At 49.2% G+C, this 15,840-nt stretch overlaps 1 protein-coding gene across 7 annotated transcripts in view; it reads left to right on the top strand.

The window, feature by feature from the left end:
- The window catches only part of CFAP100 (cilia and flagella associated protein 100), an 86,444-nt gene that overhangs the window by 56,449 nt on the left and 14,155 nt on the right, over window positions 1-15,840 (top strand). For 6 of the 7 annotated variants that reach the window (XM_064362111.1, XM_064362110.1, XM_021667038.2 and 3 more), the window contains 8 exons: window positions 7,636-7,730; window positions 9,734-9,926; window positions 11,845-11,912; window positions 11,998-12,161; window positions 12,461-12,541; window positions 13,011-13,195; window positions 13,356-13,397; window positions 13,476-13,602. In XM_064362111.1, the coding sequence (XP_064218181.1) occupies window positions 7,636-7,730; window positions 9,734-9,926; window positions 11,845-11,912; window positions 11,998-12,161; window positions 12,461-12,541; window positions 13,011-13,195; window positions 13,356-13,397; window positions 13,476-13,602 (955 nt within the window). The remainder of the gene's footprint in view (window positions 1-7,635; window positions 7,731-9,733; window positions 9,927-11,844; window positions 11,913-11,997; window positions 12,162-12,460; window positions 12,542-13,010; window positions 13,196-13,355; window positions 13,398-13,475; window positions 13,603-15,840) is intronic. The other variant, XM_021667037.2, reaches the window with a different exon arrangement.

Here is a 15,840-nt window from a genome sequence, read left to right as displayed (position 1 = left end):
TGCAAAGTTCTCGTGTTGTATTTTTCAGCTCCATCAATTCACTTATATTCCTCTCTAAATTGTCTATTCTCGTTAGCATTTCATCAAACCTTTTTTCAAAGTTCTTAGTTTCTTTGCATTGGGTTAGAACAAGTTCTTTTAATTCATAGAAGTTTCTTATCACCCACCTTCTGAAGCCTACTTCTGTTAATGGAACACACTCGTTCTCCATAAGGCCTTGTTCCATTGTTGATGCAGAACTGTGATCCCCTGTAGAGGGAGAGGCATTCTGATTTTGAGTATTCTCTACCTTTTTAGGCTGGTTTCTTCCCTTCATTATAAATTTATCCATCTGTTGTCTTTGTAATTACTGACTTTCTAATTAGGTCTCTGAGTAGACGTCCAACTTGTTGATTCCCAGCGCCGAAATCTGAGCAATCCACTGCGCCGGCCAAAACAGCGGTGTTAAGATTGATGATGCCCTTCTGCCCAGGGAATCTCCAGTCTGGCTCCCGGGGATCTCTGCTGCGCCGAGGTGCCGGCAAAACTTCCGCGCTGACCACAAGAGTTGCTCTGGCGACCTGTGGGGCTCCTCCACTGGGAATCTCCTGGTCCGTGAGCAACAAAAATTCATCTGAAAGTGTGGCGTCCTGTCATTCTCTGTGAGTTCACTGGGAGCTGCAATCCCGAGCTGCTAGTGATCAGCCATCTTGGATCTCTCTCCGATTGCAAAAAATTTTTTCCCATTCTGTTGGTTGCCGATTTACTCTAATGACTGTTTCTTTTGCTGTGCAGAAGCTGTGGAGTTTGATTAGGTCCCATTTGTCTATTTTGGCTTTTGCTGCCAATGCTTTTGGTGTTTTATACATGAAGTCCTTGCCTGTGCCTGTCTTGAATGGTTTTGCCTAGATTTTCTTCTAGAGTTTTTATGGTGTTAGGTCTTATGTTTAAGTCTTTAATCCATCTGGAGTCAATTTTAGTGTAAGGTGTGAGGAAGGGGTCCAGGTTCTGCTTTCTGCACATGGCTAGCCAGTTTTCCCAACACCATTTATTAAACAGGGAATCCTTTCCTCATTGCTTGTTTTTGTGAGGTTTATCAAAGATCAGATGGTTGTAGATGTGTGGTGTTGCCTCCGAGACCTCTGTTCTGTTCCATTGGTCTATATCTCTGTTTTGGTACCAGTACCATGCTGTTTTGACTACTGTAGGCTTGTAGTATAGTTTGAAGTCTGGTAGTGTGATGCTTCCAGCTTTGTTCTTTTTGTTTTGAATTGACTTGGCTATGCAGGCTCTCTTTTGGTTCCATATGAAGTTTAAGGTGGTTTTTTCCAGTTCTGTGAGGAAGGTCATTGGTAGCTTGATGGGGATAGTGTTGAATCTGTAAATTACTTTGGGCAATATGGCCATTTTCATGATATTGATTCTTCCTAACCATGAGCATGGAATGTTTCTCTGTCTCTTTGTGTACTCTCTTATTTCGTTGAGCAGTGGTTTGTAGTTCTCCTTGAAGAGGTCCTTTACGTTCCTTGTTAGTTGTATTCCTAAGTAATTTATTCTCTTAGTAGCAATTGTGAATGGCTGTTCGTTCTTGATTTGGCTCTCTTTAAGAGTCTGTTATTGGTATATAGGAATGCTTGTGATTTTTGCACATTGATTTTGTATCCTGAGACTTTGCTGAAGTTGCTTATCAGGTTCAGGAGATTTTGGGCTGGGACAATGCGGTCTTCTAAATATACAATCATGCTGTCTACAAATAGAGACAATTTGACTTCCTCCTTTCCTATTTGAATACCGTTTATTTCTTTTTCTTGCCTAATTGCTCTGGCTAGAACTTCCAATACTATATTGAAAAGGAGTGGTGAGAGAGGGCATCCTTGTCTAGTGCCAGATTTCAAAGGGAATGCTTCCAGTTTTTGCCTATTCAGTATGATATTGGCTATTGGTTTGTCATAAATAGCTTTTATTATTTTGAGATATGTTACATCAATACCTAGTTTATTGAGGATTTTTAGCATAAAGCACTGTTGAATTTTGTCAAAGGCCTTCTCTGCATCAATTGAGATAATCATGTGGTTTTTGTTTTTGGTTCTGTTTATGTGGTGAATTACGTTTATAGACTTGCATATGTTGAACCAGCCTTGCATCCCCACATGAAGCCTACTTGATCATGGTGGATAAGCTTTTTGATGTGCTGTTACAATCAGTTTCCCAGTATTTTATTGAAGATTTTTGCATCTATGTTCATCATGGATATTGGCCTGAAGTTTTCTTTTCTTGCTGAGTCTCTGCCAGGTTTTGGTATCAGGATGATGTTGGTCTCATAAAATGATTTGGGAAGGATTCCCTCTTTTTGGATTGTTTGGAATAGTTTCAGAAGGAATGGTACCAGATCCTCTTTGTATGTCTCGTAGAATTTGGCTGTGAACCCATCTGGACCTGGGCTTTTTTTTGGGTGGTAGGCTCTTAATTGCTGCCTCAACTTCAGACTTTGTTATTGGTCTATTCAGGGTATCCACTTCTTCCTGGCTTAGGCTTGGGAGGATGTAAATTTCCAGGAATTTTTCCATTTCTTCCAGGTTTACTAGTTTATGTGCATAGAGCTGTTTGTAATAATCTATGATGATGGTTTGTATTTCTGTGGTGATATCCCCTTTATCGTTTTTTATTGCATCTATTTGATTCTTCTCTCTTTTCTTTTTTATTAATCTGGCTAGTGGTCTGTCTATTTTGTTGATCTTTTTGAAAAACCAGCTCCTGGATTTATTGATTTTTTTGAACGGTTTTTTTGTGTGTCTATCTCCTTCAGTTCTGCTCTAGCCTTAGTTATTTCTTGTCTTCTGCTAGGTTTTGAGTTTTTTTGATCTTGCTCCTCTAGCTCTTTCAGTTTTGATGATAGGGTGTTGATTTTAGATTTTTCCTTGCTTCTCATGTGGGCATTTATTGCTATATATTTTCCTCTAGACACTGCTTTAAATGTGTCCCAGAGATTTTGGTACATTGTGTCTTCGTTCTTGTTGGTTTCAAAGAACATCTTTGTTTCTGCCTTCATTTCATTGTTTATCCAGTCAACATTCAAGAGCCAGTTGTTCAATTTCCATGAAGCTGTGCAGTTCTGAGTTAGTTTCTGAATTCTGAGTTCTAACTGGATTGCACTGTGATCTGAGAGATTTGTTTGTTATGATTTCCATTCTTTTGCATTTGCTGAGGAGTGATTTACTTCCAATTATGTGGTCAATTTTAGGGTAGGTGTGATGTGTGCTGAGAAGAATGTATATTCTGTGCATTTGGGGTGGAGAGTTCTGTAAATGTCTATTAGGTTTGCTTGATCTAGGTCTGAGTTCAAGTCCTGGATATCCTTGTTAATTTTCTATCTCTTTGATCTGTCTAATATTGACAATGGGATGTTAACGTCTCCCACTATTATTATGTGGGAGTCTAAGTCTCTTTGTAAGTCATTAAGAACTTGCTTTATGTATCTGGGTGCTCCTGTCTTGGGTGTGTATATATTTAGGATCAGTAGCTCTTCTTGTTGCGTTGATCCTTTTACCATTATGTAATGTCCTTCTTTGTCTCTTTTGATCTTTGTTGCTTTAAAGTCTATTTTATCAGAGATGAGAATTGCAACTCCTGTTTTTTTTTCTCTCCATTTGCTTGGTAAATCTTCCTCCATCCCTTTATTTTGAGCCTTTGTGTACCCTTGCATGCGAGATTGGTATCCTGGATACAGCACACTGATGGGTTTTGGCTTTTTATCCAATTTGCCAGTCTGTGTCTTTTGATTGGGATGTTTAGCCCATTTACATTGGGTTAATATTGTTATGTGTGAATTTGATCCTGCCATTTTGATGCTAGCTGGCTGTTTTGCCCGTTAGTTGATGCAGTTTCTTCATTGTGTTGATACTCTTTACCATTTGGTATGTTTTTGAAGTGGCTGATACTGGTTGTTCCTTTCTATGATTTGTGCTTCTATCAGGAGCTCTTGTAAAGCAGGCCTGGTGGCGATGAAATCTCTGAGTAATTGCTTGTTCGTAAAGGATTTTATTTTTCCTTCACTTATGAAGCATGAAGCTTAGTTTGGCTGGATATGAAATTCTGGGTTGAAAGTTCTTTTCTTTAAGGATGTTGAATATTGGCCCCCACTCTCTTCTGGCTTGTAGTGTTTCTACTGAGAGATCTGCTGTGAGTCTGATGGGCTTCCCTTTGTGGGTAATCCGACCTTTCTCTCTGGCTGCCCTTAGCATTTTCTCCTTTATTTCAACCCTGGGGAATCTGACGATTATGTGTCTTGGGGTTGCTCTTGTTGAGGAATATCTTTGTGGTGTTCTCTGTATTTCCTGGACTTGAATATTGGCTTGCCTTGCTAGCTAGGTTGGGGAAGTTTTCCTGGATGATATCCTAAAGAGTATTTTCCAGCTTGGATTCATTCTCTCCGTCACATTCAGGTACACCTATCAAACGTTGATTAGGCCTTTTCACATAGTCCCATATTTCTTGGAGACTTTGTTCATTCCTTTTTACCCTTTTTTCTCTAATCTGCCTTCTCGTTTTATTTCATTGAGTTGATCTTCAACCTCTGATATCCTTTCTTCTGCTTTGTCAATTTGGCTGTTGAAACTTGTGTATGCTTCTCAAAGTTTTCGTGTTGTGTTTTTCAGCTCCATCAATTGAGTTATATTCCTCTCTAAGCTGTTTATTCTCATTAGCATTTCATCAAATCTTTTTTCAAGGTTGTTAGTTTCTTTGCATTGGGTTAGAACATGTTCTTTTAGCTCAGAAAAGTTTCTTATTACCTACCTTCTGAAGCCTGATTCTGTCAATTCATCACACTCATTCTCCATCCAACCTTGTTCCCTTGCTGGTGAGGAGTTGCAATCCCTTGTAGGAGGAGAGGCATTCTGGTTTTGGGTGTTTTCATCCTTTTTGCATTGGTTTCTTCCCATCTTTGTGGATTTATCCACGTGTCATCTTTGTAGTTGTTGACTTTCAGATTGGGTCTGTGAGTGGACATCCAGTTTGTTGATGATGAAGTTTCTTTCTGTTTCTTAGTTTTCCTTCTACCAGTCTGGCCCCTCTGCTGTAGGACTGCTGAGGTCCACTCCAGGCCCTGCTTGCCTGGGGATCACCTGCAGTGGCTGCAGAACAGTAAGGGTTGCTGCCAGTTTCTTCTGCTATCTTTGTCCCAGAAGGATACCCACGAGATGTCAGTCTGAGCTCTCCTTTACGAGGTGACTCTTTGGATATACATGGGTCAGGGAGCTGCTTGTGGAGAGATTCTGTCCTTTATAGGAGCTCAAGTGCTGAGCTGTGAGCTCCGTTGTTCATTCAGAGCTGCTGGGTAGGTTTGTTTAAGTCTGCTGCAACAGAACTCATAAACGCCTTTTTTTTCCCTGAGTGCTCTGTCCCGGGGAGTTAGGGCTTTATTTATGAGTTTCTGTTGTGCTGCTGCCTTTTTTCAGGGCAGCCCTGCCCAGCGAGGAGGCAGCCTAGTCACTGTCTGCCTACAGAGGCTTTGCTGAGCTGCTGTGGGCTCTGCCCAGCTGCCATGTGAACTTCCCTGCAGTCCTATTTATACAGGTATAGTTAGAAGTGCCTTGGCAATTGCAGCCCACCTCTGTAATGGCGGACTCTCTCTGTAATGACGGGCTGTCTCAGCAATGGCAGACTGCCTCAGCAATGGCGGACTACCTCCGTAGTGGTGGACTGCTTCGATAATGGCGGATACCCCTCTCGCACAGAACTGGATTGTCCTGGGTACCACTGTGCTTGCGGTGAAACTCTCAATCCAGAGCATTTCAGATTGCTGTTTTTTTGTGGCGGTGGGACCAGCCAAGCCTTATCACCTGGCTCTCTCCCTCAGATCCCCTTTTTTTTCCCCAGTTGAATGGGTGACTCTGTCTCCCAGATGTTCATCACCTGTTGAAAAGGCGCTGGGATCTGTGTGATTTCCCGTGCAGTGACCCACTGCGCCAGCTCAAACAGCCGGGCTAAGATTTGTGGTGCTTTTTTGCCCGGAAATCTCTTGGCCTGGCTCTGTTTCAGTCCCCTTTTTTTTATCAGTTGAATGGGCAACTCTGTCTCCCAGGAGATCCAATCGCCAGCTAAAATGACGCCTGGACCCGTGTATTTTGTGCAGAGACCCACCGCGCTGGCCAAAACAGCCTTGGCCATGCTCCAACCCGTGGGGCTCCTCTGCCTGGGAATCTCCTGATCTGTGGGCAATAAAAATCCATCTGGAAATGCAGCATCCACTCACCCTCCATGCTTTTGCTGAGAGCTGCAATCCTGAGCTGCTCCTAATTGGCCATCTTGGATCCATCCTCATGTCTGTCTTGTTAAACCAGTCTCCCCCTAGCTACTTACAGCTATGGGATCTTGGCAAAGTATCTCATTGCTCCCAAGCCTCAGTTCCTCACAGGTAAAATGAGGGTCACCATCATTTCCACCTCCTTGGGTGGTCAGGAACATTCGGTCACAGAAAATCCCCAGTCTGGCCCATGGCAAGTGCTGGGTGCTTGCTAGCTATCCATTTGTTTTTGTGATGGGGACACAGGACAGGCCGCTCATGTGTGCTCATGGCCAGTTTGGGAGCGTAAAGAATTTTACTTTTCTGTCCCTCTGATCAAGCACTAGGTCCCATGTTTCCTAACTGAGAGCAAACACCTCTGTCCTGGGTTGCTGGACAGGAGCAGGGAGGGAGAGCAAGTGTGAGTTGGGGAGGTGAGGCAGGTTCCTGGCAGTTGCTCCACCAGCTGCCTGTGCCCTAGTGTCACCCAGAGCCTTGGAGGGGTGGCAGACAGTGGGGCACAAGCAGCTGGTGCCCTCCACACCCTTGTCTCCACAGCTGGGCCAGGCTGCACCTCCTTACCCCATCCCACCTGCCAGCCCTCTCCCAGAGCTTCCTAACAACTTCTGTGACACCAAAGTCTCCCCCCTGTCTTCCAGAGCTCTCCTAGTTTTACGTTTATTTTATAACATTTCTGGGGTGTTGGGGTTGGGTTGGAGGGGAAGGCAGTACATGTGCTCAGTTTACCCTCTCCACCTGACTTCTTAGCTGCCTGAGGCTCACAGGGAGGCTGCTGGCATCTGCTCTGTTTCTGAATTGTAGTCAGTGTGGAGAATCAGGAGCAGGACAAGAGTCCACCATGCAAAGCAAAGCTTCACATGACCTTCTCTGGGCCTCTGGTCCCTCCCCAGGCTTGAAGCTCTTTGTTCTTGGCCTTCCCCGGGGGGACTGGAGAGCCCTGGAAAGACAGATGCAAGTTCACAGAGAGGGCCCAGAGCAAGGGCCATGAGCTCACTGTCAGCAGGCCCTGGTCACCAGGTCCATCATTGACAAACAGCAGGCCTGGCCTCCCTCCTTCATGAGGGAGACTCCAGAGCCCTGCAGTGAGGGCAGACTGGGCGCAGATGTGTGTGCCAAGGCTGTGCGCACTAGCTCTCTTTCTGGGGCCAGGACAGAAGGCCAACTTGAACCAGGTTAAACTACAGAGGTGCCTTTATTGGCTGTTGGACTTTAGGCACAGCTGGATCCAAGGGAACCTTCCCACTCACTCATGTTTTTCCATGCTGGGCTGGGAGGGCAGTGGGGCCCTCGAGACGGACACCACCGCTTGGAAGAGCTGGCTCCCCTTACCAGCAAGGTGTCTCCCTTTCCAGAGCATGGTCCTGACCCTTCGGCGAATCCTTTCCACTTGTCTGGGGACATGGATTTCTTCTTGCTCAGAGATCAGGAGCGGAATAAGGCCCTCTCCGTGAGTATCTGGGACAGCTGCCAGCACCTCCAGGAGCTTCCCTGTTCCCACTGCTTCCTAGAGTGGCCATATTGTCCTTCTCAGAAGAGCACTTTCCTCAGGTCCTTCTCACTCCACAATAGTCAGTGGCTCACCACTTCCTACAACATCAGCTGGAACGCCTACGTGGCTCAGGTCTCACAGCATCCCACCGTCTTCCCCTGTCTGTTACCACTCTTCCTGGGCCTTAGTCAGGTAGACTTCTTGGGCTGCCTTGGCCACAGCCTCAGCCACCTTGCCGCTACTTCCACTGTCACCTGCATGAAACACCATCCCCTCCTGACACTCTCCTGGTCCTCCCAGAGGCAGCTCAGCCCTCACAGGCCCTCTCCCATCCCACAGGCAATCCCTACTGCTCAGGCCTTGTGCCCTTCCTCTGGCTGGACCCCCTGCAGGTCAGAGCCGCACACAGAGTCACCCACAGCATGCACACACATGCTTCTCCAGGTGTCTTGGGTCCCTGGGCCAGCCTGACCCCACCCCTGCCCCATCTTCACCCCAGCCTGTCCCCTTGATTTCCAGCCCTGAGAGTTGTGAGCCCTGAGTGGGGACCACCTACTCCTGCTACCAGCATACCTGAGCAAGCATGGGCACACAGCCCTGCCCCATGTGCCAGGTGTGGCGGCCTTCCCAGAGTCACACAGCCTCCAGCCACCTCCCCCAACTCAGGGCTCAGCATCCCTGAGATTCCTCACAGCCATGGTTCCCAAGGCAGCAATGGCCACACTGGTATCTGCAGGGCATGGGTGGAGATGTACAGGCCTTAACCCCGCCCAGGCCTCCACATCAGAGACCAGGCCCTTCAGCCCTGAGCCTGTGGGCTGTGATTCTCAGACCAGCTGAGACCCAGAGACTCTGACCCACACCTTGGCCACCCTGCTGTATCTTCTCCAAAGTGTTCGGTTTTCCTCTACACTCAAGCCCAGCCCTAGCTCAGGGCCTCCTGAGTCTCACCCAACTAAGAGTCTCACCCAACACACTCTCTCCACCATATCCAGCAGGGTCACCAAACCCCAACTTCATCCACCCAATGGGGTCACCAAACCCACACCCTCTATCACTCAACAGGGTCACCAAACCACACCCTCCCCCACCCAGCAGGGTCCCCCACTCACACCCTCCCCCTCCCGACAGGGTCCCCCTCAGTCTGGCCCTGCCCTCAGTCAGCTAAAGGCTGACTGCCCAATGTCTTCTAAAGGCCATCTTGTATCCTGAGGATCTAGTGGGTGACATTTTCCTGACTGCAGCGGCCAGGATGTGCACTCTAGGGGCCTCAGGCTGGACCCATTTGCCTGGGTTCTTAGATGCTGTTTGGGTACCTGGCAGGTGCCAGCAGGAAATAGAAGTGACCCTAGGAAGTCCATGTGAAGAGACTCCCAGGGTGGGCGCAGAAAAGTGGGAGTGGGGGGAACTGGCAGGGGATGTCGCCACCCTGAGAACTGGACGGCAGGAGGGACATGGGGTAGGGTGGGGGGATGGGGAGGTAAGTCCAGCCTTTCCGCTCCTCCGGGGATTTCCTCCCAAGGGAGGTCTGGGCGAGAAGCCACCTCCAGGCCGCACAGGAGCTGGAGTGGGGTGGAAAGCAGGTGGAGAGGGCCACCAACGGCGACCTTCAAGCTAGGCCACACCTACTACACAGCCGCAGTCTTTGAGAACCCCAGAGCCTCTAGGTTCCCTGCCCCTGGGTTGGTCAACAGAATATACCGCTCTCAGTTAAATGTGGATTTCAAATAAAATGAGACATCATCTTTTCGGGTGAGTGTGGCTCTTCTGTGGATCTGGAGTGCTCATCTGACCGGGCAGCCTGTGTTTGTCCTGAGGACTCTGCCTGGCGCCCTTCTCCGGGCAAATGGCCTCCCTGACGGCTGCCCTGCCCGCTTGGCTCTCAGCCTGCGGGAGGCCTGGGAGCCAGCAGGGCTGGGGGAGGAGCTTGGATCCCACCCAGCCTGGCCCGACGCCCCCAGGAGCGGCAGCAGCAGAAGACGCTGCGAGTGCACGAGAAGATGACCTACTCTTCGAAAGTGTCGGCTCAGCACACCAGCCTGCGGAGGCAGCTGCAGCTGGAGGATGAGCAGGAGGACCTGCAGGCGCGCGCCGAGGCCCGGCATCTGCGCGCCTTCCGCGACTACACGGCCTGGAAGCTCAGCTTGACCAAAGGTGCGCCCCTCTGGCGCGGGGTGGGGGTGGGGGGCCAGTGGTGCCCCACATCCCCAGCGCATGGGACGTGCCTGGAACCTCCGTGCCACTCGCCTTGCGCAGATGGGAAGTGCTTTTCAGGTGTTTCGGAAAGGCTGGCCTTTTCTGTGTTTGGCCCCTTCCGGGGGGTACCAAGGCTCTATTCCAGGATTGCAAACCTAAGAGCTTTTCAGTCCTAATAGGGTAGTTCCCCACCTTATCCTGGGTTTCTCTTTCCTTGGCTTTAGTTACCAGAGCTGAAAGTAGGTGAGTACGACACATACTAACTTTTATTACAGTATATTGTTATAATTGTTCTATTTTTATTAGTAGTTGTTGTTGTTGATCTCTTACTGTGCCTAATTCATAAGTAATAAAGCTTCATCATAGGTAGCTATATGTAGGATGAAACCTGGTGTCTATAGGATAAGGTTCAGGCATGCCCTGGGGATCTTGGAACACATGGCCCTGGATAAGGGAGGCTGCTGTGTTAAGTGATTCGGACTGCGGGCAGCACCCAGTGGGCGCAGGCTGCACGGTATACAAGTGTGGACGGCTTAACTTCCTAAGAAGGAGAATGGAGCTGGAGCTAGCTTTCCTGGCTTCGGTGGCAGCTGCAGCATTTCACAGCTTTGTGGTCACACCTAGGTCACTTGAGCCCTTTACAGCTCAGTTTCCTTTCCTGGCTGACAACAGTATCAGCCTCATGGACTGTGGGGATTAAATGTACTAATACATTGGCTGTAGTAGGAAAGAACTATGTATGTGTGTGAGCGTTGGAAATCTTAAGTACTGAATATGTATTAATATTCTATCAACCCAGATGATGAAGTCTATTATAAAGTTAGAAGCAGTGGAATCAGAGAGTCCTGGCACACAGAGGATTAGAAGTGTACCACGTGACTTTGAAACACACAAGGGCCTCCAGCCTTCACCTGGGTAGCTGAACCATGAACTTGTAGGGGCGTTTCGGCCCCACAATTGGAGGGGCAGGCCGGGGAATGGGGGTAGACGGGGAGACAGCATGGCCTGTTCTTGTTCCTGCCTCCATCCTCATTCCTAAGACCTGGAGGAGAGGCAAGAGACTGGGGAGGCAGGACTGTGACTCCCAGTGAGAAGCTGGGTCTCCTGCAGGGTAGGACATCTCCATGGCTACCCAGGGAGGCCCAGCCAGGGTCTCTGCCTGGATCTGAACTCTGGGAACAGAGCTCTTGTACCAGCCAAGCAGGGCTCTGCTTCTGGAGAGGAAGGGGTGTGAGGGACAGGGCCAGAGAGCCCCATGGCTTCCAGGTCCTTTCCACAACTCCCAAGTCGGGGAGCGCCCAGAACTTCCACTCCAGGAAGGCCAGGGAAAGAGGCCCCCATGGCCCTTGGCCCCAGCATGCTCTCCTGAATGTTATCCAGACATCCACTTCGACTTCCTCCTGCCTGGTTTAAACCCTGGCAATGTAGATCAGCCTCTGTCCAGTTTGCTTGGGGGGCTTAGGGTGCCCCAAGTCGCAATTTTGCCTCCCCATTTTTCTCTCCTCATCTGCATTCAGGTCCTGGCTAGGAGGCCTGTGACTATTATGTCCAGCTGGGTGAAATTTCCCGGGTGAGGGGTCCAGAGCCTCATTGCAAGTGAGAATAGTGCTACAGCAAGAGAGGCCCAAGTCAGACACATTAAGGACTTTCCACCCGGCCGGCCTCCAGCCATGTTAATTGTAATATTTCAGGAAGAAACTTCTCTCCTTTTGTGGAGACAGAGGACAAGTACACTACCTTCCACGGTCCTGGTAGTCATCTGGGCGTGGACGCAGAGCAGTGCCCAGCAGCTGGCGGAAGGCTCCTCTGCAGACCTGCCGGGCCCCTCCTCAGCCTGGGCTTCCTGCTCCTGCTCCCCTCCCTCTTCTTCCTGCAGAAAAGAATGTGGAGCCTGAGAACATGAGCGGCTACATTGAGCAGCAGCGGCAGCTGTTCCTCCTCCAGGTGGGCTCTGCAGCCCCTAAAGCGAGGGATGCCAGCAAGGGCTGTCCTGGGCCAGGCACCGTGACCCCTCTCTGCTGGCCCCCAGTATGCCCTGGATGTCAAGCGGAAGGAGATCCAGCGGCTGGAGCTGCTGCTGACCAAGGAGGAGTCCAGGCTGGAGCGGGCCGAGAAGTCCCTGGAGAAGGACGCCGTCTTATTCGACGAGTTCCTCAGAGAGAATGACCGCAGCTCCGTGCAGGCCATGAAAGCGTGAGCCTGCAGGCCCAAGGCGCTGGCTGGGCAACGCTGTACCCTCATTGTCCCTGAGCCTGTGCACACCCACCCATCCAACCCCTTGCCCAGCCTCTGCCCCCAGCCCCTGCAACTCCCCTGGAAGCACCAGGGCCGGTCAGGAGTCAAGGGCAGGGGACACTACAGGCAAAAGCTTAACTGTGTGGCTCTCCAGCCCTGTCTGGAGCCACACCCAGTCCCGGGGCCTGTGGGTGGTGTGCTCACTTCTCTTTAATAGGCTGCCACTGGCCCCCTGCCCCCACGCCCCCAACCCCCAGGGCTGAGAAGGAGACCAAAGCCAAGATGGAGAAGATCCTTGAGATCCGAAACCTCACCACCCAGATTGTTAATATCAAAAGGTGAGGTCAGAGGGCTTACTGGCCATGAATTGGCCCACCTCCTGGTCTCTCAGTCATTTTGCCTAGCCAAAGGGAGTGTACCACCATGCCAATCTCATGGCTTTACCTCCCAGGGACTCAGTGCTCCCAGGAGGCTGTTGCCCATTTATAGATGAGGGGACTGAAACTAAGAGAGATTCAGTGACTCCCATGGCTTCCACTTGGAGACGGGCAGCTTGGCTCAAAGGCTTGCCTGGCGATAGCCTGAGGGAGGTGTGGTCTCCAGGGTGGAGAGGAACTCGCAAGTCACAGAGGGCTATGACTCTGGGTCGTTGCAGGGTGGGTGCCCTTCCAGCACGTGGCATTCCTGAACATTTTCTCCAGGAAAGCAAGGAGCCCACCCACAGAGGCTTGGCCAGAACGGAGGGGTGGCCCTGGCATGGTGACCTCACTGTGGCAGAGGTTGACCTCCTCCTTCCCCCCGGTGTAGTGAGATCTCCAGATTTGAAGACACTCTGCAGCAATACAAGGTCTACCAGGATTTCCTATACAAGCTGTCGCCCAAGGAGTGGCTTGAAGAACAGGAGAAGAAACGCTTGTCTCTCAAAAAGGCCAAGGAGGTCTCCGAGGCTTCCAAGGAAGAGAGCAGTGTTAACACTACACCAGGGGACAAAGGTAGCAGAAAAGAGAGTGCAGGTTCCCAGGTGGGCTCTGCCAGTGGCTCACCGAGACCCCAAGCCCAGCTGGCAGAGTACCTGCAGGCATCTGGGCCACGTGGTGTCGCTGAAGCCTGACTGCAGCTGAGGCCATCGGGTCTCCCTTTTGCTTCCTGCAGGACCAGGGATCAAGGGCAAGGCAAGCTTCATATGTCCCAAAGGTGAGCTGCTGACCCCAGCCTGAGGAACCCAGCTCTGCCCCCCACAGGCCTCAGAAACCATTCTTCTGCTTTCTCCAGAGGTTCAGGGCACAAAGAAGCCCTGGAAGTTTCTGCAGGTGATGCAGCTGGGGCGGAGCCTGTCTTTCCTGAGCAGCCCCCAGCAAGGTAGCCAGCCCAGTGAGTCCAGCGGCGGAGACTCCAGAGGGTGAGTGGGCTCGGGCGGTTGGGAGAGGCTGGGGCCTAGCGGAGAGCCCTCCCTTGTGGCGCCCAGGTATAGTCAGATCAGAGTGCCACAGAAAAGAAAGTGTGTTACTCACAGTCCTCACTCCACACAGGGCCACACGGGAATGCCCCAGGTCAGCCAGGAGGCAGAGTGAGTGGGGCTTGTGGGCAGGAGTCTCCATTGTGGTTCCCACGGGAATTAATGGTGAGGCGGGTGAGCAGGTGTAGGGCTGATTCATTTTTGAATAATTTCAGGGCTCTTGGACACAGGCCGGCCCCTGCTTGTCTGGTCCTGGCCCTGGGGGGATAGGTCCTGAGTGTGGACAGTGGACTGGGTGTTTGCATTTGAAAGGTGAGCTAAGGGCAAGCTCAGAGCCCAGGGCAAGTCATTTCCTGTCTCCATGGATGGGTCGACCCAGAGAGAGGCAGTCCCTCCAGGCTCGGCAAGGCCACAGGTGTCAAAGCATCAGAACACAGAATATCAAAGTCACAGTCACTACATGGGTGGAGTGGTCTCGTATGGTTTTCAGGACATCTTCCTGATGAGAAATCTGAATACACTGCATACTTATTGGCTGCTCAGATGTCATATTTTGTGAAGTGTCCGATTTCTGAACATTTTTGTTGGATGACTGGCCAGGTTCTTATGGTTACCTATGGTTCTCTACGTGTTCTGGGGACAGCCTGGTGTGGTAAGTGTGGTACACATATCTTCTTCCAGTTTGTGTCTTGCCTTATTTCTGTTTTAATATCGCCTTTTGAAGAATAGGAATTCTTAATTTTAATGAAGTCAAATTTACTAATTTTTTATTTTATGATTGGTGAATTTGGGACCCTGCTTAAGAAGTATTTGCCAACAGCACAGTCACTAGAATATTTCCTGTTTTCTTTTTTTTTTAATTGCATTTTAGGTTTTGGGGTACATGTGACGAACATGCAAGATTGTTGCATAGGTACACACATGGCAGTGTGATTTGCTGCCTTCCTCCCCATCACCTGTATCTGCCATTTCTCCTCATGCTATCTCTCTCCAACTCCCCACTCCCTGCTGTCCCTCCCCTATTTCCCCCCGACAGACCCCAGTGTGTGATGCTCCCCTCCCTGTGTCCATGTGTTCTCATTGTTCAACACCCGTCTATCAGTGAGAACATGCGGTGTTTGATTTTCTGTTCTTGTGTCAGTTTGCTGAGAATGATGGATTCCAGTTCATCCATGTCCCTACAAAGAACAGGAACTCATCGGTTTTGATGGCTGCATAATATTCCATGGTGTATATGTGCCACATTTTCCCTGTCCAGTCTATCATCGATGGACATTTCGGTTGGTTCCAAGTCTTTGCTATTGTAAACTGTGCTGCAATGAACATTCAGCATGTTTCCTTATAGTAGAATGATTTAAAATCCTTTGGATATATATCCAGTAATGGGATTGCTGGGTCAAATGGAATTTCTATTTCTAGGTCCTTGAGGAATCACCCCACTGTCTTCCACAATGGTTGAACTAATTTACACTCCTACCAACAGTGTAATAGTGTTCCTATTTCTCCACATCCTCTCCAGCATCTGTTGTCTCCAGATTTTTTAATGATCACCATTCTAACTGGTGTGAGAGGGTATCTCAATGTAGTTTTGATTTGCATTTCTCTAATGACCAGTAATGATGAGCATTTTTTCTATGTTTGTTGGCCTCATGTATGTCTTCTTTTGTAAAGTGTCTGTTCATATTCTTCACCCACTTTTGATTGGGCTTATTTTTTTCTTGTAAATCTGTTTTAGTTCTTTGTAGATTCTGGATATTAGCCCTTTGTCATGGGTGGATTGCAGAAATTTTTTCCCATTCTGTTGGTTGCTGATTCACTCTAATGACTGTTTCTTTTGCTGTGCAGAAGCTGTGGAGTTTGATTAGGTCCCATTTGTCTATTTTGGTTTTTGTTGTTAGTGCTTTTGGTGTTTTGGTCATGAAGTCCTTGCCTATGCCTATGTCCTGAATGGTTTTGCCTAGATTTTCTTTTAGGGTTTTGATGGTGTTAGGTCTTATGTTTAAGTCTTTAATCCATCTGGAGTTAATTTTAGTGTAAGGTGTGAGGAAGGGGTCCAGGTTCTGCTTTCTGCACATGGCTAGCCAGTTTTCCCAACACCATTTATTAAACAAGGAATCCTTTCCCCATTGCTTGTTTTTGTGAGGTTTGTCAAAGATCGGATGGTTGTAGATGTGTTGTGTC

Source organism: Aotus nancymaae, unplaced genomic scaffold (genome assembly GCF_030222135.1).
Source record: "Aotus nancymaae isolate 86718 unplaced genomic scaffold, 86718_ANA_hifiasm-v0.15.2.pri h1tg000046l, whole genome shotgun sequence".
NCBI classification, from domain to species: Eukaryota; Metazoa; Chordata; class Mammalia; order Primates; family Aotidae; genus Aotus; species Aotus nancymaae.
The sequence above is the reverse complement of the archived record's forward strand: the minus strand, read 5'-3'. Positions and strand labels throughout refer to the sequence as shown.